General features: G+C 40.2%; 1 protein-coding gene across 6 annotated transcripts in view; it reads left to right on the forward strand.

The window, feature by feature from the left end:
• Window positions 1-753: 753 nt before the first annotated feature.
• The window catches only part of COL24A1 (collagen type XXIV alpha 1 chain), a 294,053-nt gene continuing 271,522 nt past the window's right edge, over window positions 754-23,284 (forward strand). For 3 of the 6 annotated variants that reach the window (XM_084874403.1, XM_084874408.1, XM_084874407.1), the window contains exons 1-3: window positions 978-1,091; window positions 1,291-1,420; window positions 12,242-12,303. In XM_084874403.1, the coding sequence (XP_084730529.1) occupies window positions 1,365-1,420; window positions 12,242-12,303 (118 nt within the window). In that variant the 5' untranslated portion in view covers window positions 978-1,091; window positions 1,291-1,364. Of the gene's footprint in view, window positions 854-977; window positions 1,092-1,123; window positions 1,185-1,290; window positions 1,421-12,241; window positions 12,304-23,284 lie in introns of those variants that run through there. The other 3 variants (XM_084874405.1, XM_084874404.1, XM_084874406.1) reach the window with 3 other exon arrangements.

The raw sequence follows: 23,284 nt of genomic DNA on the forward strand, positions 1-23,284 counted from the left end.
AAAGGCTGTGAGAGAATGGGGACTTATGTCAAAAAGCGATTTGTTACAGAAATTGGCTGTGGTGTGTCAGTGTGCTGTTGATGTGTAAATGCAGATCATTAATCCCTGCTTAAGAGGTTGAAGGGCAGAGGCAGAAAGCTGGATCACAGGAGAGAAAAATCACTAGAAAGTAGTAAGGGGGCGTAGACTGAAAGGAAAGCCTGGAGAGGAGGAAAGACAGAAATGGAAACCGTTGCAGTCAGTTTATAATATGATATAGGCCACAGCATCATTGCAAAAAGAAAAGAAAAAAGCAAGAAAGTTGGAGAATTGTGAGCTAAGATTGATTTCAGGTGTGTGTGAAGAGGACAGGGAAAAAGATTGGGGATGGGAGGCACTTAGGAGGAAAACATCAAATTGGGGACTGCTGACCATGGGAATGGTACACGGACACTTCCACCCAGGGAGACTGATCACCTACAAGGTTCAGAAACGTCCAGGAGGAGGAAGGACAGCGTGGGAAGCGGAACCTGGGCGCTGTGCCTGCGCGGCCTCGTGCTCACCCTCACCGGGGCGCAGGGCTCAGGGGCGTGCGGACCCCGAGCCAGAGAGATGGGCGCGGAGGGGGGGGGGGGGTTACGGGGTGGAGGGTGTGTGTGTGTGTGTGTGTGTGTGTGTGTGTGTGTGTGCCTGTGCGTGTGCGTGTGCACTGTGTTTGGTGATGTCATTGCAACTCGGGGAGCGATGAAATTTAACACCGGCCGGATTCGCTTGGCTCCTCTTCTTCCCGGGGAAGCCGCCGGCGGCCGCAGTCAGAGCTGAGCGCCCGCAGTGGCCACCGGCCCCCTCGCACCCGCTCGGCTTTCCGAAGTGGGTGTGTGCGCTTGTCTGACAAATATTCAGGCGCGGGTTGTTTCCAAGGACTTCCCCGCCCCCCTTCATCCCCTTCCCTCCCCCTCCACCCCCCGCCCCCCATCCCTTCCTCCTCCCAGGCCCAAAGCAGAAGACTCCACTGGAGTCACAGTCGCCTTTGAACCGCCAGTGAACTTGAGGGGCTGCGCTCGCAGCTGAGCTGCCGCCGCCGCTGCCGGCGCCCCGCCGCCCGCCCGCCCGTGAGGTCCCCTCCTCGCCCGCCCTCCCGGGGAGCGCTCCCCCGGCTCCCTGGTTTCCCAGCCAGGGAGCTAGGAAGTCTGTCTGCCCTTTGGGTGCTGTTTCTCTCCCTCCCCATCTCCCCCCCCCCCTTTTTTTTTGTTGCTGATGCGGTTGGGAGCATCGTTTTCACGTGATTCTGTTCTCCTTTTCCACGGACAGTACCTGCGCCCTCAGCAGAGCGGAGCCGCCTTCTGTTTCCGTTAGCGCTTCGCTGCCCGGACAGATGCATACAAATGCATTTGGGAGCCCACAGGACAAGGCGTGGAAAGGTCTCCCACACGGCAAACGCGTGAGTAGCCCACCCGCGGGGCGGGGGTCAGAGCAGCCCCTCTCCCCACCCCCGGGGACTCTTGCTTTTTTGGCACTTTTTGACACAGTTGGGAGCCGCGAGCAGCCCTGGCATCTTCTTCCTCTGGACTCCCCAATTTGTACAACACCACGTTTGAGAGGAAGTTTCCTGCTGGCGGGGCTCTCCGATAGTTTATGCTTAGAAAAGATCCTGGGGCTCCGGAGGGAACGCTGGTTGGCCCGGGTCCCGACGCGGGCGGCAGCGGCTCCCGCAGCCCCGGAGCTGGGCTCGGACCCCGGCCCGCCCGCCCGCCCGCCCGCGCTCCGGGCCGCGGCGCGCGCCCTCCTTCCCTTCCCTCCCGAGGGGCCCTGGCGGAGCTCCTGCCTCCCCGCCGGGCTCCTCCGGGCTCCGGCCCGGGATTGCCCGGGCGTTCGCGGGGCCCTGGGCACCGTGCGCTCAGCCCGGAGAGGGGGGCACGGGCTTGGGGCAGGGCTGCGGGATGGGGAAGGAAGGGGGTGCTCGCAGAATGCTGGGCATCAGGGCACTGCTAAGCCCACGGGACTCAGGCAACTGCCTCTGGTCCAACACACGCGCTGCACATCTGGGGCCGGGGCTGGGGCTGCGCTGGGAGCACTGGCTTGTTTCAGGGGAAGGGGCTGGGCGCGGGGAGAGGGGGGACTGCTCCTCACCGGGGTTGTTCACGGGGACCCTCCTGTCTGCACCCCGCTTCCTCTTTGGGCGCCGTACCTGCTCCCCCCTCCTCACTGGGGAAAGGAGCGTTGATGGGGAGGAGGGTGCATGGCCCTGGACCCTCTGGAGGAGGTCAGGGTCAGTGGGTTGTGCAAGTTTGTTCTGGGCCCGTGGGCGGAAGGGACGAGGTGGCCGGTCTTCTCCGCCTCCAGGCTGCCCCAGAGGAGAGGAGGTGGGAGGAGGGCAGGGGGCGGGACGGACAGGGGCTCCCGGGGCGGGCGGAGGCGGGGTGCGGGGAGAGCCCGCCTTGTGGCAGTGTTTGTATGAACATGTGTTTGTATGAACATGTGCTCGCCAGCCGCGTGCGCCCGGCCCGGCGGGGGCGGCGCGCTCTGTCCTCTGACCCCGGCTTCCAGGCAGACAGGGATGCGCCTCCCCACGTGCGTGCGGCGAGGTGGAGACGCGCGTCCAAGGAGAGATGCGCTCTTCCAGTAGCTTTCCCAAAGAGGCTCACACAGGTCCCACCGGGTGCCCAGGCTTGTTTCCTGTCGCTTCTCTAGATAAAAACTCCTTTGCATAAATCCGCAGGGAAACCTAGGCCGGGTGCGGGGCGGGGAGGACTCAGCGGACCCTTTGGGATAGGTAGCATCTTCTGGCTGATTTGGAATCCGAATGAGGCTCAGACTCCTGCAGGTCCAGAACCCAGGAGCGGCTGGGTGAGGCCCTCCATCTAGAAGCTTCTCTGTCCATCCCTTGCTCTCCCTGCCAGCTCCCCCTCTCCCGAGGGCTTTCCCATGCCATTGAGCAAGGCCTAGCGGCTGACTAATATTCCCCTCGGTAGTGACCAACCTTGCGGATTAGAACAGATCTTCTGCTCCTTGGCCTCTCTGTCTTGTCTGGTTTACACTTCCCTTCCAGACGCTCCCAGAAAAGGCCCTGCATAAATTCTTGGGCAGTTTGGAGTTTGTAAATTGGGTCCAGATGATTGGGGGGAGGGAGGCAGAGTAACCAAGCAGAATGGATTACACCGAGAAACTTCTGAGGAAACATTAGACTATGTGGAAAGGGAAAAGGAACCCTTGTGGAGAGATGTTGGGGTGGGCCGCAGATCCTGGGTGCTGATCTCTCCTGCCTCCCAGAGGGTCTCTCTGCTAGGGTTCTTGCAGCCTCTTGGACATCCAGTTTGTTCCATTCCAGTTGCTGGTGGGGGTGTGCTGAACCAAATTAAGGGTACTCAAGGTTACATCAGATTGCAGCCCCTCACAGCTCCAACCACACACTGCAAGTGGGGGAAAACTATTACTGATTGAGATTGAAAATATCCAATTTTCATAAAGAATTTAGAGTTCTTCAGTTTGAAAACACATGCGCATGCCACACACACACACATCATACCAATAAACCCTACATGATGGAGACTTGGGAGAAGCAGCTACTAAGCTAATAATAATGTCAGGTCGCTGAATTAAACCTTAGAGTCCCGAATAAAATCCCTGATATTTTAAATATTCACCATCTTTTTGTGGTGATATTTTCCAAGAGAAGGAGCAGTATTTTGTTATTTATTTATTCATTTAAAATCTTTATTGTTTAAAGTATTACATACCGTGTTTCCCCGAAAATAAGACATCCTCCGAAAATAAGACCTAGCTCATAGAAAGATAAGACATCCCCTGAAAATAAGACCTAGCACAACTTTGGGAGAAAAAAATTAATATAAGACACTGTCTTATTTTCGGGGAAACAGGGTATGTCTCCTTTCCCCCCCCCCCCCATTAACGCTCTCCAGCCCATCTTCCCCCAACCCCCAGGTCTTCAACACTCTATTGTCTGTGTCCATGGGTTGTGTATATGCACACAAGGTGTTTGGTTGATTACCTTCCACCCACTTACCCTCCTCCACCTTCCCTCCGAGATTCCACACTCTGGTCCATGCTTCCCTATCTCTGGATCCACTCTGTTCAGTTCATCAGTTTATTTTGTTACTTAGATTTCACATATGAGTGAGATCATGTAATACTTGTCTTTGACTTACTTACCTTACTTAGCATGATACTCTCCAGGTCCCTCTATACTGTCTCAAAGGGTAAGAGACTTTTTTTTTTTTACTGCTGCATAGTATTCCATGGTATAAACGTAACTCGGCTTTTTTATCCACTCATTTACTGATGGGCATTTGGGCTGTTTCTAGATCTTAGCTATTGTCAATTGTGAGGGGCGTTATTTTAAAATCACTATTCTGATTAGTCATCCAAAAACACTGACAGTTTAAAACTGGATCCCTAAGGACATTTATGTCATGGTGTTGCTTTCAGATGGGTTACTTAATGTGAACTGTGGAATTAATAAAAAGGAAACTAAAACCAAAAGTCAGTGTTAGATACATGCATTTAACATATGATTGGAAGGTCTCCCAGGCAAGTATGATACTAAAGGGTTTCTATAACCAAAAGGAGGGTTGGATATAAAAATCTATTTCCTAGCTGGTATGAAATTCTGTTTTTTAAAATTTGCTTGGTTATGTTTGTATTCAAGTAAATGTTTCAAATTACAATTCCTCAGGAAGATGAATTGTAATTTATGGACAATGATTTTGAAAGTTGTTTAGACATCCTACTTGGTAGCCTGTGAAATTATAGGGAAAATATAAATTTTATTAATGAGAATTAGAATAGCCGGGCTAGTTTTCTTGCCGAGCTTTTAAACTATAACTTATTTTACAATTTGTAATTCTGAATGAGAAGACCATTTCATTTTCATTCTCATAAAAAGCTAATATTATTCCATTATTCACTCACTCATTTATTCAGCAAATGTTTACTGAGCTCCAGTTATGTGCCCAGCATGGTTCTAGGCAGAAGGGATAGAAACACAATTGCTACCCTCCCAACAAGCCCATTTTAGTATAGGAAACAGAAAATGAAACAACCAAGTTTAAGAAAATAAAATAAGGTTATATACAAGAGGACACCTAGCCGTCCCAGGTAGGTGGGAAGAATAGGGAGGGATAATACTGGAAGGAAAGGCTGACCAAAGGAAATTAAATCTGCACTGAGACCTAAGTGGAAAAGGCGTAGAACTTTCCAGACAGAGAACAGTAAGTGGCTCAAAGGTGAGATAGCACAGTGCTTTTGGGGGCCTGAAAGAAATGGAGTTGCTTAGAGCAGTGTTTCCCAACCTTCTCTCATGATGAGAATCACCTGGTGGAGTTGTTAAAACACAGATTCCTGAATCCCAACTAAGAAGTGCTAAACTAGAATTTTTGGGAACATATAGGTAAAATTGTATACTTAACTAGTGCTCTAAGACAGATTTTATATATAGAGCACTAAGTTAGGTATGCAATTTTACCTATATGTTCCCAAAAATTCTAGTTTAGCACTTCTTAGCGCTGGCTTAGAGCACACATTGAAGGGACCTGGATCTGGAGAGAAACAAAGAGGAAATGTAAAAGGCCTTTAAACCAGGTTACTTTCTTAGATAAGTAAATGGAAGTCAGGATGACCTGACTTCTTGATGTTGGGATCAGGGTGCAGGTGGAAGACGCCAGGGAAGTTATATATTGTACTTGTTGAAACTCAGTCTACCTGATACCAGTAGATTTATTGACTGGTGTAGTCATTCACTTAAAAATATTTATTTAATAGTAGTATATGCCCAGAATTTTGCTAGGTTAGGCAGCAATCAGTTTAACAATCTCTGTGGTATTATGAGGACAAACTAATTTCAATGTAGTTTCTTTTTTTTTTTTCCTTGCTACTTATTGGACTTTCTTATCACTTGAAGTTCTTAAGCATTTATCTCTCTGTTCCCATGAATTGCTTGCATGCTTGGAATTTAACCAAAACTTCTAGTATGCTACACACTGGATTAATTATACAAATTCCTATTCAGTTGAATTGATATTCCAAGAAATTTATTGTATATAAGTTACGGACACTTTATTCCTTGAATCATTCAACTGCATCCCCAACTGCTGGGATGAGAACTGTTTTTCAGTTATTTGGGGAACAGAGGACAGAAATTTACTATTTCTGGATCTTAGCAGCTAGTAAAGAACAAAATCTGTAAAGCTGTCATGAGTTAGAGACGTTTTTGGCTTGTAAGCCTAGTGTGGTGGAAATTGTTGAAATTATTGATGTACATCACATGTGTGTGTTTTTCAGATTAGTTCACCCTTTCCAGTTGGTTTAAATGAAAATCACCAACTCATAAAATAAAAGTTTCCTATTCATAGTGTTTCAAAAGTCATTCTGACCAGTATAAATCCAATCGATGTAGGAATGAGCATTAGTAGTCTGAAGATATATATCAAAATACCTGAGGGTCTCATGGGTACCCTAATCAAAAAGATGCCTGGTGTTCCCAAAGAAACTTAGACCCTTCCGATAAAGAGAAAGTTTAACAGCTCCAAGAATTGTTTAGGGAAGATGCCTCGGATGGCTATTAGTTCCTTAAATACTCTGATTTTGGTCTTTGGATATCTATTTCTGACTTGATCCCCTTTTAGGCCTCACCCCTCAAACATCTGGTTATGTTTTGACTGTGGCTTATCTCAAACTGAAAATGTGGCTAACGGACCAGACATACAGAGTATCTAATATTTTGTTAGATATCCTCAGATATTAACAACCTGGGTTATGATTTCTGAACCTTTATTGAATGTTTGTTACCATATTATTCTTTTAGACCTGGTTTGATTTTGTTAAATGTCGTGAGTATATGTACTCTGTTACTTTATATTAGTGACACATGCTCCAGAAATACAAAAAGTGAGCAAAACAGATGTGCTTTGACTATGTGAAAAAAAAAATTTAATACACTAATTAGGCTTTTTCTTAGAGTGATCTAAGCATATGGACAAATTAGAAAACTTAGTGCACTATTTTCATTTAGTTAAAAGAGTCTGACCAGAACTGTAGTAAGACCTTTCTATATTTGTGGTTAAATAACATGATTTTATGCATAATTTATATAACATCATGCTCTATAATTTTATATTTGTCCTCTAATGCCAGTATAATAATACACATGAATTTTAGGGTTTTATATTTAGGGTGTACAATATAAAATTTATATTATGACATTGAATCACAGAATATTGAAATGACCTGCCTAGGGTCACACAGTGAGTTACAAATAAAACCAGAATTAGTCTTTTCACTCCTAGTCTAGTGTTATTTTCTTAACCATGTTTTTAAAAGCTATATTTTTATTGCTTTTTAGAGAGAGAGGAAGGGAGAAGGTTAGAGAGATAGAAACATTGATTAGAGAGAAACATCATTGGTCAGCTGCCTCTTGCACACCTCCTACTGGGTATCTTGCACACCTCCTACCCAGGCATGTGCCCTGACCAGGAATCAAACCTGTTCATGGATTAACATTCAAGCACACTGGTCAAACTAACCATTTTTTCCCCCAAAAGCTTAATATAGTTATAAATTTACTGGTAATTTATTGAAATACTGCAGCATGGCTTAGCACTATATGTACAGGATAAGGAGAGTAGCATAGAGCAACTATGCTGCCCTTGACAAGTCTATCACTACCCTTAATGTGGAAATATTTTTAGTTTGTAAGTAAATGTAATATTATGGGGATCAGGTGTGCAAAACCAAACAAATAAACAAGGCCAGCCCAACTCGATATTTCCCAGAAAGCTTGAAACATTAGATATCCATTTTATGCAGTGATGGAGTGTGGCTCTTTATCACTGATTGTCAGTTAAGCTTGATATAGTCTATGTGTTCCCACTCAGAGATGAGAAAAACAGTTAACATGGAAAAAAAGAAAAGAAAAGAAAAAGAGGGCTTCCACTAACACTAGTTAACACTAGATAACACTATCATAGCAGATTTTTAAAAAAATTATATTTTCTTCTTTCTTTGTTTTCCCAAGAGTTAAAAAAGATTAGGTCTATAGGGAAAAAATGAACAACTCATTGAAGATGAAAATGGTACTCATTTCCTGTTTAAAAATATCTACTAAGTGTCATTGTCATGTAAGAAATGGATAAAAGGTGAAGACCTGTTACTTGCTCAGATATTTGCTTACAAATTATAAAAGGTACAATGCATATAGGCTATAATAAAATTACAATTAAAGCATCAAGAGTACAGAGACAGAGGAAAGAGCCAGTCCTCTTTAGGAATGATGGGAAATTTCTTGGAACAGGTGCTGTTTAAATTAGGCTTTGATGAAACCTAACATCTTGACAGGTGGAAGCTGAGAGGGCATTTCAGGCACTTACACAGTCTGTCCATGGAATAGAGAATAATGTAGGATGGCTGGAACTTTGGGGGTGTCAGGTGGAGTGGGATCTATATTGCTAAAACAAGAAAGTTGGAGCTGAATAAGGGCCTTGAACACCTGGTGAGTAATTTGACTTTTTCTGTTCTTTCTTATTTGGCTGTTAGTTTTGGGCATAATCAGAAAAAGATAGATAAAATCAGTCATTGATCCCCAAACTCTCCATTACTCACCAGTTTCAGTACAGAGATACACTTACCTAGGGTATGGCCAACTGATTCGTCATAATTCCCTAAAATCACTTGGTTAAGGGATGATGTGGATATGTGCATATTTTCCTGTCTCACTTCAGGAATGGAATTCTTAACGTGTGTAGAAAGAACTGTATTTTCTAGTTTTCTCCCCTAAGGTCATTTGGTAATTCCATGGGGTGGCTAAATTGCAAAGTGAATAATGCTGGTTGTTGTACTCTTCATTAGTTATATTTATTCTAACTGAAAAAATGCCTGTTGGGTTGTTAGGAAGGTCTAAGTGAGCTAGATTTCCTTGGGCAGGTGAGACGAGCTTCTTTTCACATTCCGTTTTCTACTAAAACAGCATAATTCTGATGTGCTCTCCTTTAGTGACTGTAATCCTGAGGCACTCATAATGTCACTGATATATATCTTGCCAGTTATTTGTTGAAAATATAAACTTGAAAGGAAAAGAGCTTCGTTATATACAAATACTAGATCGTATTGGAATCCATCCTAGAGAACCCAGAGAAATCATTTTAATCTCCGGCAGTGTACTCAATTTTATTTGTACATTAGAATCAGCTGGGAATTGTTTAAAAGACCCTGTACTATAGACAAATCAGAATCAGAATCACTTGGAGTGGAGGTAGGACTGGCAGGAACCAAGTATTAGGAGTTTTTAAAACTGTCCAGGTGGGTCTACTGTGCAGCCAAGATGAAAAAGATCCAAAACGTGTGGGCCTTGCATCACCCCTCCAGTGCCATCAAAGACAGAAGAGCGGTCCTCAGAGTGTGATCCCAGTTCAGGGCATCAGCACTGCTGGGAACTCATTGTTAATGCAAAGTGTTGAGCTGCACCCCAGACCTAGTGAGTCAGAAGATCTCGGGGTGGGGCCCAGCAATCTTTAGCCCGCCAGGTAATTCCCACGCACTCTGAAGTTTGAAAACCACCAATACAGAGCAGTAGAAAGGATTTTTTTTTTAATTAAAAATCTTATTTGTGTCATGATTTATAACATGATTTAAGCAAAATTACATTTAAGTATATTTAAAGTACAATGTAACTATAAATAGTAAATGGCCTAAGATGCTTTTCTTAGAGTTTGGAACACACACAATCTATATTAGAATTACTTAGTTGAAGATCACATTCTGAAGATCTTCTTCAAATTTATGAATCATCTCTGTGGCAAGGCCCAGAATCTGCATTTGTCATAAGAATCTCAAGTGGTTCTTTGGTAAACAGGCATTTGAAAAGCATTGTTCTAAACGGATGACACCCTGTCTGGGAATATTTTATAGGCTTCATTAAAATATTGTATATGGTTCACTTATTTGCCCATATGAGTTGAAATTTATAACCCTATCATTTAAAAATGGTGCTCTGAACTGAGTATAACTATAGAATGTGCATTTTTCATTTACTAAAAAATGATTAGTGCCATTTTAATATAAATGTTATTTCCTTTATATCAAGGAAAATAGTATAATTTTATATTATGGTCTCACTTTGTAAAAGATCAACTTTCTTAGATTAAGAGGCTCTTTTTACTATTGATAGTTGGTAAAGGTAAACAATTATTGTTGATAATAGACAATGTACCAATTACTACTAATATACCAGAAACTTAATAAAAATTAACTTTCAGAAGGCTCTGTAATCACTCCTTGCAGAATAGTATTTTACAGAAATGTAATTTGAGGAATTCCTGGGTTAGAATACAAAGCAGAATCAGGATCTATAATTGGCAAAATTGAAGTAATAAAATATTGTTGTCAGCATGCTCATTAATTTTTAAAATCATCTCTGTGATTTTTCACTTGGGAAGTAGATATAGCCAATTCTGAGGACTATTCAACAAAATGTGGTTATACTGAAAAAAAATCACAAAATATTTTTACTTAGTTAATCTATATAAATGAAGATTTTGATTTGCAGTGATTGGGTATTGTGCTCACAAATACTACTAATCAAAATGTTCATGTTGTTATCTATAGGCCATTGCTATTTTCAGAGGCAAAGAATCATGCATCTAGTACAAGTGATTTGAATATGATATTCAAATGGCTTTTATTATAAATTTCATTTGAAGAATAACTAGTTGCATCAATCTATGGTTAAGTGACTATAAGTTGTGCTTATTTTGTGTAAATTTCTATTACTTTGTATAAATTGCATGTATGGTAATTTAACTTAATGTAAAATAACTAGAGGCCTGGTGCATGAAATTTGTGCACCAGGGGTGTGTCCCTCAGCCCAGCCTGCACTCTCTACAATCCAGGACTGTTGGTTCCCAACTGCTTGCCTGCCTGTCTTCCTGATTGCCCCTAAGCACTTCTGCCTGTCAGCCTGATTACCCCCTAGCCACTTCTTTCCCAGACTTATTGATGCCAAAATGCTCTTGTGCCAGCCTGATTGCCCCTATCTGCCCTCCCCTGCAGGCCTGGTCACCCCTAACTGCCCTTCACTGCAAACTTGGTCCCCTTCAACTGCCCTCCCCTGCAGGCCAGCGTCCCCCCCAACTGCCCTTCCCTGCAGGCCTGGTCACCCCCAACTGCCATCCCTTGCAGGCCATCTTGTGTCCACATGGGGGCAGACACCTTGTGTGTTGGAGTGATGGTCAATTTGCACATTACTCTTTTATTAGATAGGATAGAGGCCTGGTGCACGGGTGGGGGCCTGCTGGTTTTCTCTGACGGGTGTCCTGAATCAGGATGGGGGTTCCCTTGGGGTGTGGGGCAGCCTGGGCAAGGACCCTGTGGTGGTTTGCAGGCTGGCCACATCCCCTGGTGACACAAGCAGAGGCCCTGGTATCTGGAATTTATTTATCTTCTATAATTGAAACTTTGTAGCCTTGAGAGGAGGCAGGGAAGGCCAGGACATGTGGAAAGCTTGGCTTCCTCCATTGCTAGGAAAACCTAAGCCTCCTGCTTGCTCAGTGGCTGCAGCCATCTTATTTGGGTTAATTTGCATACTTGCTCCTGATTGGCTTGTGGGTGTAGTGGAGGTATGGTCAATTTGCATATTATTCCTTTATTAGATAGGATATAACGATAATAATAATGTCACCTACACATTTATTGAGTGTATCCCATGTGCCAAGTACTATTTTCTGTGCTTATTTTCTGTGAAGTTTTCCAGTTAATCTTCAAAACACCTTCTGAGATAGATTTAATAGATTAAGAAACTGAGGCACAGAGCAATAAAAAGTGAATAATGTGCCCTAGCCAGTTTGGCTTAATGGATAGAGCATCAGACTGAGAACCAAAGGGCCCGGGGTTTGATTCGGTCAAGGGCACATACCTTGGTTGCAGGCTCCTCCCCAGCCTGGGCGCTGAGAAGGGCGTGTGCAGGATGCAACCAATCGATGTGTTTCTCTTTCATCAATGTTTCTCTTGTCTCCCTCTCTCTTTTCCACTCACCCTAAAAATTCAATGGAAAACTATGTCAGGTGAAGATTAACAACAACAACAAAAAAAAAAGTAAATAATGTTGGAACTTAAATCCAGAACCCTTGTCCCCAATTAATATGAATATTAAAATACTGTGTAATTAAATAATAGCTTAACTATTAATCTTGTACTATATAATTTATAGGTTGTAGAAAGTCCAACTAAGTTTTCCCAATTACTTTTCTTTTCTTAGGAAACTGCTTCCTTTTATCGTGCTATGTGTGGCAGGGGCTGCTGTTCATGCACAAGAACAAGGTAAGAAGGTCACTTTGATGCATATTTGCTTATAGAAAAATTCTGCTCTGAGCAAAAGCACATAAATTTAAAGTCATCATCACCTTAAATTCAACAGTAAATAATAAAAAATTCTACCCAGCACAGTGAGATTGTAAGGATGAAGAAACCAATGTTGGGAGGAAATATGACCTTTAAGAAATTTCTCAGATCTTCCATCTGTAAAATTGCTTACATTTTTAAGCAAACTCTCTATAAAAGGGAAGTTTTGTACAGTAAAACGGCTTTGCTTGTGACTTCATGGTAAGTGGGAGTTCTTGGGGGTGGCAAACTGTGCCTGAGTTACCTTTGCACTTCTTGAAATAACACAACCACATACTAAATGTTCCCTCTAGATTTACATCATTAAGAAACAAAATAAAATTTGCATACCAGTGGGCTTGGGATTTCATTTAATTCAAATGAAGAGGTTAGGAAAATAGTTCAATGTTTTGTTTTGTTTTTGTTTGCAAGCTAGTTGCTCTGGAAATATGGTGATAAGAGTTTCAGGAATCTGTACCCTCATTTATTCATTTATTAAACAACATTTTAAAAGTATCTTCCATTTGCCACATAAAATCCTAACTGCTAATATAATTGAAATATGAATAAGATAACATCTCTAGCCCAGTCAGTGTTGCTCAGTGGTTGAGTGCTGACTCATGACTCAAGAGGTCACCAGTTCGATTCCCATCAGGGCACATCCCCAGTAGGGAGCATACAGGAGACCATCAATCCATGTTCCTCTCCCATCGCTGTTTCTAGTTCTCTATCTCTCTTCCTCTTTCTCTAACAAATAATAAAAACATTCTTTTTTTAAAGAGCTAAAGCCAGAGAGAAAAACCCTGAAATTGTGTTGGATCTACAGGTAATATCACTATGCCCTCCCTCCACTTTTTTCTCTTCAGCCTTTTATCACCAGAGTGGCCAATTTATTCATTATGACAGAACTAACTCTTCAGTTCAATGAACCACTTGTGAATTTAGTCAATCAACCAAATAACTGTAAGAAAATGATAAGTAAACAAAGACAAATAAATGAAATACATGTAGGTAGAGAGAAGGCACAAAGGAAGGAGTGGTGCTCTATCTGACTGACCAAACTGAAAAGTAGATAAATACTCTGTCAAATAGTACATTGTTGAATTAAAGTGTCTTGAAAGGCATTTTGTAATTCTCTTTCATGGGGAAAAAGTATGAGCTGACATATCACATGTAATTTCATACAATATTATTCTTGACTGTCATTTCTGATACTTTAGTTTGCTTCAAGTAGTCATGAAGAGGAGAGAAACTATATCTCTTAATTTCTTATTATTACTATTATAGTTTCTGAAATTTATTATGTACCAGCCACTGTGGTAGCAGAATATATATTTTCTTCACCACTACCTCATTACAAGTTTTTTTTAATAGTTATGCCCATGATAGAACTTCTGAAACCAAGATTAGGGAGAATAAAAGTAACTATTCTAAGGGTTACAGGCTAATAATGGAAGAATTAAGATTTGAGATCAGGTATTTTGACTGTAATATCTACAAATTCTTTAAAAAGGAAATAGGGTAAGTATTATAGATAAAGAAACTGAGGCTGAAAGAAGGGTCTTGTCCAGACTCAGACAGTTAAGAGTGGAATCTATGTCCATCTCTGTCAATAACAACAACAACAAAATTTCACTATACAGCCCCTTGCATCACAATTGCCACCATCTGGTATTAAGAGTTTAATAATTTACAAAATGTATCATAATTAAAATATTAAAAATCCAGGCAAAGAAAGATATAAATACTAGTAAAGGTGAATATTTGTGAATAAAGTAAATGAAAGATACCTTTCAACCTTAGGGTTTTATTTGTCGAATACAATATGTACTCTTTCATTTCAGGGTGAACATCATAATTATTGGTTTTTTTTTAAATAACCATAAACTTTTATTGTGAGTTCTTAACAAGAAGAACATCTTTAAAAACTACTTTGACTTTAGAAAATTGGATACTTTTGAGCATAAAAAAGAAATGAAAATAATAGCATGCTATCAGAAATGTAGAAGTACTTTTTTTCCTAAAATAGATTTTTTTGTAAAGTTGACATCATACAAAAATATAACATTTACTCAGGAGATTAGAAAAACATTTGCAGAGAAGTTGTGGTTTTATAAATATCACAAATATTATTTGTAACCTTAATTTAATACTGCTGAATATGTCTATTTGAGCTAATGACAATCCCAAATTAGACTTCTCAGAAATAAATATATTTATACTTATGAGAATTTTTGAAACTTAAAAAAAGTGTCAAAGTAATACAAGTATGTTTTTATTTTTTTGTTAATCCTTACCCAAGGATATTTTTCCAATAAAGTTTAGAGAGAGTGGAAGTAGATAGATAGTGAAACATCAATGTGAAAGAGACACATAGATTGACTGCATTCCAGGGATGGAGTCTGCAACAGAGGTACGTGCCCTTGACCAGAATTGGACCCAGGATGCTTCCGTCTGTGGGCTGACTATCCGTTGAGCCAAACTGGTTAGGGCTACAAGTATATTTTTATAAGTCAAGTTTTATTACAAAACATAAAGCAACAAATAGTATCCCTTGATCTTACCCACTCCTTCAATCCTTTACCCAAACTCTCTTTTAGCACCTCTTAGCTTTAACCACCATATTTCTTAATAATATGTTTATATGTTATTTTGACTTCCTATTTATGATAGTGAAGTTTTAACATTTTTTATACTATCATATGCTTCCTTATTCCCACATCCTTTCTGTTTCAATATAGCTTTATCAAAGTTTTTTGTTAAATTAATAGTTATATTTTACTTTACTATGACCATGTATTTTTTTTTTACACTGAGCCATGCACATTCATATTTTCTTTCCTGCACAGTATTTTTTGTTTGTTTTGTGTTCTGTGTCACTATCACTAATACTTCTCAGCTACTTCAAAAGAATTCTAAAATTTCTTTGAAAAATACTTTCCAAACATACACCAAATACTCTAATCACTTTTATTTTTATTTTTTTACTTTGAGATAGTTCATCTGGAAGCTAAAATTCTCCGGTTCTACTATGGATTGATAGTCTCTACATTTCCTGTAGAGTTGATTTCTTTCATCTGTGTTCTAGTCAGTGTCTTGGAACTCAGATTTTTTTAAAAAGAAACTTTATTGTTGAAAGTATTACATATGTTCCCCTGTTTTTCCCCATTGACCCCTTCTTTTCTATTCCCCCAGGCCTTAGCACACTATTGTCTGTGTCCATGGTTTAGTCATATATGTATACAAGTTCTTTTGTTGGCTTCTTCCCATCCACCCACCCACCACCAGATTTTTCTTTTTCATCATCTGTTTTCTTATTTGAGTGGAGTGTAACACCCAATAGCATTCTGAAAATGTGTACTTAGGTGGTGCATTTTGTACCATTGTATTTCTGAGAATGTGTTTATTTCACCCATGTGCTTCAGGGTAGTTTGGTAGAGTATATAACTTTAGGCTGTAAATAGTTTTCTTCTCTCAGAATTTTAAAAACTTTCATCTGTTGTCTTTTGGCTTTTCATCTATTGAAATCTAATATTATATGAATTCTTGATTCTTTGTATATGAGCATTCTATTTTCCTCTTTAAACCCTTACCATGATCTATTTGTCCTTGATATTTTGAAATTATAATAATGTACCTTGGTACTGGTCTTTTTCAGTTTATTGTGCTGGGCACACAGTAGGTCCTTTCAATGTGGAAACATCTTTAATTTTCTTGTAATTTTCTCTTGTCAGTTCTTTATCTCTGACATTTAATTGTGCTTTCTGCAATTGGTCAGATATTGGATCTTGTGGATTGAGCTCCTTATTTTTAGCTTTTATCTTCCCATCTTTGTTTTTTATTCTATTATATATTATTTCCATGAATCACTATTGCAAACATTAAATTTTTTTTATTTCTGCTGTGTTTCAATTTTTAAGAGTGTTCTCACTTCAGTTGTTACCCCCCTTTAAAAAAAATAGGATCTTGTTCTTTTTTTGTTAACGCAATATCTACCCTGCAGATAAGAATAAATTTTTTTGAATTGTTCTTCTTCCTGTACTGTCTTTGTTTTTATTTTTTAATTTTTTATTGTTTGAAGGATTACAAATAGTAGTACATATGTTTCCTTCCCCCTTCCCCCTTGACCTCCCCCCGCGCATATGCTTTCATCTCCCCACCTCTACCCCTGTGTCTTGTATCCATTGGTTATGTTTCTATGCATGCATACAAGTCCTTTGGTTGATCTCTTACAGTGCCCCTTCCTCCCTCTGCCCCCAACCTCCCTTGCCTTCCCTGTCTTCATTTTTTACACATTTTAACTTTTATGTTGGAAATGTTCTTTATATCTCTGTTGTACCTGTGTTATCACTGAAAAGTAAGGTACTAGAAATATGCATGGAAACTCTGTTTACATGCATAGGTTTGTTAACTGCTGTATTTTACAAAGAGGGTGATGATGTAGGTCTTATCTGACCATCATGTTGTTGGACCTCAAATGTCTAGGGCTATACAGTTTCCTTAGAGACGAGTCCTTCAATATATTACTTGTAGAATATAATCATGGTTGCCACTGTTATTGAAATTAAGTGATATAAAGAGTGATATTTGGGGTTCTATGCCAAGCCAACTCAGCCAGTTTGAGTGAGCCTGAGAGGGGGTGTTGAAGGATTAAGAAAAGACAAGAGAATAATGTTGGGCCTGGGTGGAACGTTGTCCCCTCTGATGGAGAGCTTGCGACAGCAGCATAGCCTGTAAGCCGAATCTTTATTTTATAGCCAGATGCCATGAGGCAAAGTAAGGTCATCGTCAAGATGTTTACAACATTCTAGTGGGTTTTGAATCTACTCAATTACATGCACCTGATCAAGCTTAGTTTACTTGCTGCACCTTCCACAGCCTGTATCACTCAGCCAAGTGGGACCACAGGTTCGGATCATAGGCTCAAGCACAATTATAGCCAAAGGCTATGTATATATTAATAGATATACATAGCCTTTGGCTATAATTGTGCTGGTAGGGCTTTGCCCTCCAAGCTGGGACTTGCAAGTGGCTTTGCCATGAGAGGACTGAGCCCTCTCATTAGTCTGAGACTTGAACCTGATCAAACACTGTAGCAGCTCTCCACAAGGTCCAAAGAGGGCTGTCTCACCAGTTAGTACGTATAGATTTTACGCAAATCCCCTTATTCGAATTATGGTGCTTCTCTTCTATATTCTGCCATGATTGTTTTGGTGTTTCTACTTAAGGGTTCTGTTACGTTCTCAAAGCTTCTTATTTAGACTTTCAACCCTCCCTTCTTCCCTCATTTGAAGCCCCAATGCCTCTCTCCTGATACCAGTGATTTGGTGCCTTCAATTTTTGAGCCTTTTCAGGAATTTTCTATGTGAATTTTCCTGCCTGTCGTTAACACCCACCTCTGTAAGCCCTAGGGTTCAGTTTTTTTTGTTTTTTGTTTTTTTCCAGCTATGGTAACTACTTCATTTGCTTTTCATCTTTTAAAACTTTGTTGGTATCTCTTATCTGCTGTCGTCTCTTCTTACCCATTTACTTTGTCCATGTACTTTGAAACCACATTTCCTTGTTCTCATTTTAGTGAGATTTTTTAAGACTGAGCAACCGATAAACATGTTACTTGTCATGCTTTTAGTTATTCCTTTAAGTTTTAACACAGGTAAGAAAACCACTTTAACTATACTATTAATAAATATAAATTTTGTTTTTTGTTTTATAACCACATTTTAGATATAACTTAATGAATCGATGATTTTACTTCAAGAAAGAAATGAATTCTATAAAGCTGTTTCCTGAGCATTTGACAGATATAGATCCCTTTTCTTATCACATACAGTCTGCTTTCCTTAGCGCTCTGCCTCTGTTGGTGGGCTCACTGCCAGTGAGATTGGCATAGCTGCAGTGCCTCTACATGATAACTTACACCACGCGAGATGTGGAGCTCATTCTCAGCACACACAGCTCTCTCAGGTTCATGATCCCAAGGTATGAAAACCACATGTGTGGAAATCCTTATGTGCAGAAATCCTTATGTGTAGAATACTCGTCTCCAGAAGGGTATTTCCTGTGAAAATTAATTCAAAATGTGTTTATTGTTAACAGAGGAGCAGCTCATTCTAGCTGCAGTTACTCCAAGTATTTTCTGCCAAAACCCATCATGGACACTTAATTAAAAATTTCAAATGTAGGTTAAAGCTTCATTTCTCATTTTATAAATAGGTTTGCTTTTATGTCTTTAACCAGAATAGATGCTATTTACATTAATAATAATTGAGGGATGTGTGGGTGATCTGGCTGCGACATCTGTCACCCCATTGATCGCCAGATTTAATTTGGCTGATCTGGCTGGCTAGGTGGGTGTCCCCCTCTTCCCTCACTGATCCCTGTGTGTCCCTATCCCTCCCAAAGCTGCGTGCTCAGTGAAAGGGTCAACCTTCCCCCCAGAGGAGAGGACCTGTCTTTGGCCAAGGGTATACGAGCAGCCGCACGCCCCTACTAGAACCTCCAAACAAGCTCTCAAGAATAATTTAAAGTCACAATTTCCACTTTTTTACATAACCAGAGTGACAGCTGTCCTAAAGCACAGGTGCTCTGCAGCCCGAAGCCTAGGTTTGTGTCTAGGGTCCCATGCTTACTAGCTATGTGACCTTGAGCAAGAACCTAAAATATCCCGAGCTTCATTGACAGCAACTCTAAAATAAAGATAATCATAGTTGTTCAAATATGGTTGTTGTGTGTATCAAATGAAATAACACATGTAAAGTGCTCAGTGTATGCCTGTTACACGAGGAACATACAATAAATTTTAATAGAAAGAAAAAGAATACTTCAGATCCTTTCCCCCTCGATATACCCATAATACTGAAAAAAATAAAATAAAAGAGTTGGTTTTGAATAACATTCTTTAGTTTCTTAACTCAGTGAGCTAGCAGCCAGGAAGTCTTAATTCTGGCAATGACCAACTATTGAGATTTGACTACATAGAACAATAGAAAGTAGATTTGGGGCAATTATCTAAATAATTTAGTCAATTTGAATAAATGTACAAGGAAAAGAAAGTATATTGAAGCCTGTATAATCTTTATTGTTTACAACACTGGTAATTTTATTTTAAATAATCATTTTTTCTTCTTCTTTCTTTCTTTCCTACAAGCTAGAAAGAATATAACTTTTGGGGCTTTATTGACCTGAATATATGAAAATTTTTAACAAGGAGGATTAATTAATATTAAGTGCTATGTTATATTAATTTAGTTCTTTAATAGTAAGTTAACACTGTAATTTATTAAACTCTGCTAAGTGTTATTCTGTAATTTTATTTTAAACTGGGTAATTTTTTTTAAAAAAGTCTTTTAAATGATCAATTACTAAGAAATGTAAAAAAACCCCTCACATTTTTGAGGGGTAAACTTAATACTTTCCTTGTTTCTCCTACTTGCAATAAAATATTGCTGGTATTGACAGGTAAAATGGTTCTTTAGTTTTCTTACTTGTAAAGCAAATGTTACCATTGGTTCTTCTGTATCTATTTTCTTTTCTTTTTTCTTTTTTTTTTTTAATGTCCATCATTTTTTGAAAATATATTTTATTGATCCTTTACAGAGAGGAAGGGAGAGGGACACAGAGTTAGAAACATCAATGAGAGAGACATCAATCAGCTGCCTTCTGCACACCCCTTACCGGGGATGTGCCCACAACCAATGTACATGCCCTTGACCGGAATCGAACTTGGGACCTTTCAGTCCACAGGCTGACACTCTATCCACTGAGCCAATCTGGTCTCGGCTCTCCTGTATCTATTTCTTTAGCCATATGCTATCCTCTACTACAGAGTCAATTATATACCAACTGGATTTAGAGTAAAATACAAATACCTGAGTATGAGTCATAGTTTTATTATATGCTGAGACTTGATTTCTCCTTCTTCCCCCTCTCTCTTTCTTTTACCCATCCTCACTCACTTCCTTCTTCTCCCATTTTCTTTCTTTCTCTCCTTCTACCTCCCTCTCTACTTCCCTCTTTCCTTAATTCTAACTAGTGATAATAAATCAATGCTACTAACTATGCAAGTTTCAAATGAAAGACAAGCAAGGTTGGAAAGCATTAGCCTTGTGGGCTTAAAAGATTGGTTTTAATTGCACACTAAGAGGAACTATTTGCCATTAGAGTATAACAAAACAACAATGAACAAAAATTGCATTGAAGGCTTTCAGAGGAGGTAACACTTGAACTGAATCTTATGAGTAAAGTTGTCATGAAGGGATTTACTTAATGGGGCTCTGAAAGAACAAAATTTAAGTCACAGATAAGCATTGATATGGTAAGAAATTCAAGGAAAATCAGTATTAAGAGTGAAGAATGCATGGAGTGAAAAGATATATCATTAAAAAGTTCAGTATATAAGGGCTAGTGTAAATTAGGATGGGAGTCCCCAAGACCATGATTACTCCTTACACTAAATGCAAGTTTGAGGGTCCCCAAAAGCACCTTCAGGCTCAATAATTCTCTAGAACAGTGGCTGGCAGACTGCGGCTTTTGAGCCACATATGGCTCTTTGGCCCCTTGAGTGTGGCTCTTCCATAAAATACCACGTGCGGTACACACGTACAGTGAGATTGAAACTTCATGACCCATGCGTAGAAGTCAGTTTTTGGCTCTCAAAAGAAATTTCAGTCGTTGTACTGTTGATATTTGTCTCTGCTGACTAATGAGTTTGCTGACCACTGCTCTAGAAGGATTCATGGAACTCAGTGAAATCTGTTATACTCATAGTTATGGTTTATTACAGAAAAGGATACAGATTAAAATCAGCCCAAGGGATAAACCCCTGGGGCAGGTTCTGGGAAAGTCCCACATGTGGAGCTTCCAATTGTCCTCATCCAGGGAATCATGGCCAGTGCCAACTTTTCCAGCAAAACTATGTGACAGTATGCATGGAATATTGCCAACGGTGAAGCTCATCTGAGAACTCTTGTACAGAGTCTATTTTTGGTTAGTCCTCACCCAATGACATATTTTTATTAATTTTTAGAGAGAGGGGAGGGAGGGGAGAGAGACAGACACATACACACACACACACACACACACACACACACACACACAAAGAGAGAGAGAGAGAGAGAGAGAGAGAGAGAGAGAGAGAGAGAGAGAGAGAGAGAGAGAGAGAGAGAGAGGCATCAATGTGAGAGAAATATCTATCGGTTACTCCGGTACATGTGATGAACCCACAACCTTTTGGTGTGTGGGATGATGCTCCAGCCAGCTGAGCTACCCAGCCAGTGCTTGTCCAGCATCTTTGCTCAGGCTCTGTCATATAGACATGGTCAACTGCTCATGTAGCTGATCTCAGTCTCCAGTCCATCTGGAGGTTGAACTGATACCACATGACCCAAAGCCTTCACCATAAATTACATTGTTAGACAGTCTGGTATGGCCCAAGGCCCCCAGGTAAACCAAGATATTTATCAGGCAAGACATTCAAGGGCTTATAGATTCCTTCCCAGAAGCTGAGGGCCGAGACAGGACTGTTCTTTGGGCAAGTTTAAATTCTTTCTTAAACATGTGGCATGTGGGATGGGGTGGCATACAGGAAAGGGTGGAAAATAAGGGTTTGAAAAAGTGGAATCAGGAGGGCAGGGGAGATAATTAGGGCACATCTTTAATATTGTCAACAATAAATAAAATAAAATAAAAATTTTAAAGATGGGGGCCCTAATGATTCACTCACATTACAGTTTTGCAATAAGGCTACCAACTCACAGTTATAAGTGTTAACTTAAGAAGTTATAACTCCTTAATTGTGTTAATATGCTCACCCTCATAAACTATATCATAGGAACACACACAATTTCATGCAAAAATGCAAAAAATTATTTTAGAATGAAGTAATAATCTTTTAATCATGGAGTGAGAGTATAGAAAGTAGTAAAAATATTTTAAATATATATATATTGATGATTTCAGAGAGGAAGGGAAAGGGAGAGAGGTAGAAACATCAATGATGAGAGAGAATCAATGATCAGCTGCCTCCTGCATGCCCCACACTAGGGATCAAGCCCGCAACCTTGGGCATGTGCCCTGACCCGGAACCTTGACCTCCTGGTTCATAGATCTATGCTCAGATCAACCATTGAGCTGTAATGGCTGGAATAAAGTAAGACAAAGTGGAATAAAATGAAAAGAAATGAAATCAGAGAGGCGAGAAGGGAACTGATAACATAGGTTTCACACAGCATGTGAAGAGTTTGGGTTGTATTTTTAGTGTAATAGGAAGCCATTGGAGAATTTTGTTCAGGAGAGTGGCATGATATAATTTACACTGTGAAAAAATTACCCTGGCAGCTGGTGGGGTCATGGGCTCTTCACTGAGAGAGGCACTAAAGTTAAGAGCAACAGATTTTGGCGGAAAATATGTATATTGAGTTGGAAGTGCTTGTGGGACATCTAATATCCACTGAATAAATTAAATAGGCAATTGAATATGCAAGCCCAGAAAGGAGGTTTTGTGAGTCAGCATGTGTGGTTACTGAAACCATGGTTTGGATGAAGTCATTAGGCTTGGTGTTCACAGTAAAAGACCAAGGCACTATCTTGCTAACATCATGATTTATTCTACATATCCTGGTAAGAAGCAAATAGGTGAAGGAGATACAGTCAGTTCTGCTGTTAGTAAGGTGCATTCCTAAAATTGTGACACTAGAGATTGGTTCTGGAGGACCACCTCTACTCAAGTTCTGGCCATGGGAAAATTGTTTAAATTCTCTGTGACTTCGTTATCATAACTGTCCAATGGGGTTTATAATAATGCCTCCCTCCTAGGGTTTTTGAGAGAATTGTGTGGCTTAATACAGTAAAGTTCTGTGACTTGTGTTTGGTACATTGAAAGAATTTAATAAATGCTTCTATTATTCTTATTCTTTTAAAAATA

This window comes from Pipistrellus hanaki (assembly GCF_964339955.1).
Source record: "Pipistrellus hanaki genome assembly, chromosome: 2".
Classification (NCBI taxonomy): Eukaryota; Metazoa; Chordata; class Mammalia; order Chiroptera; family Vespertilionidae; genus Pipistrellus; species Pipistrellus hanaki.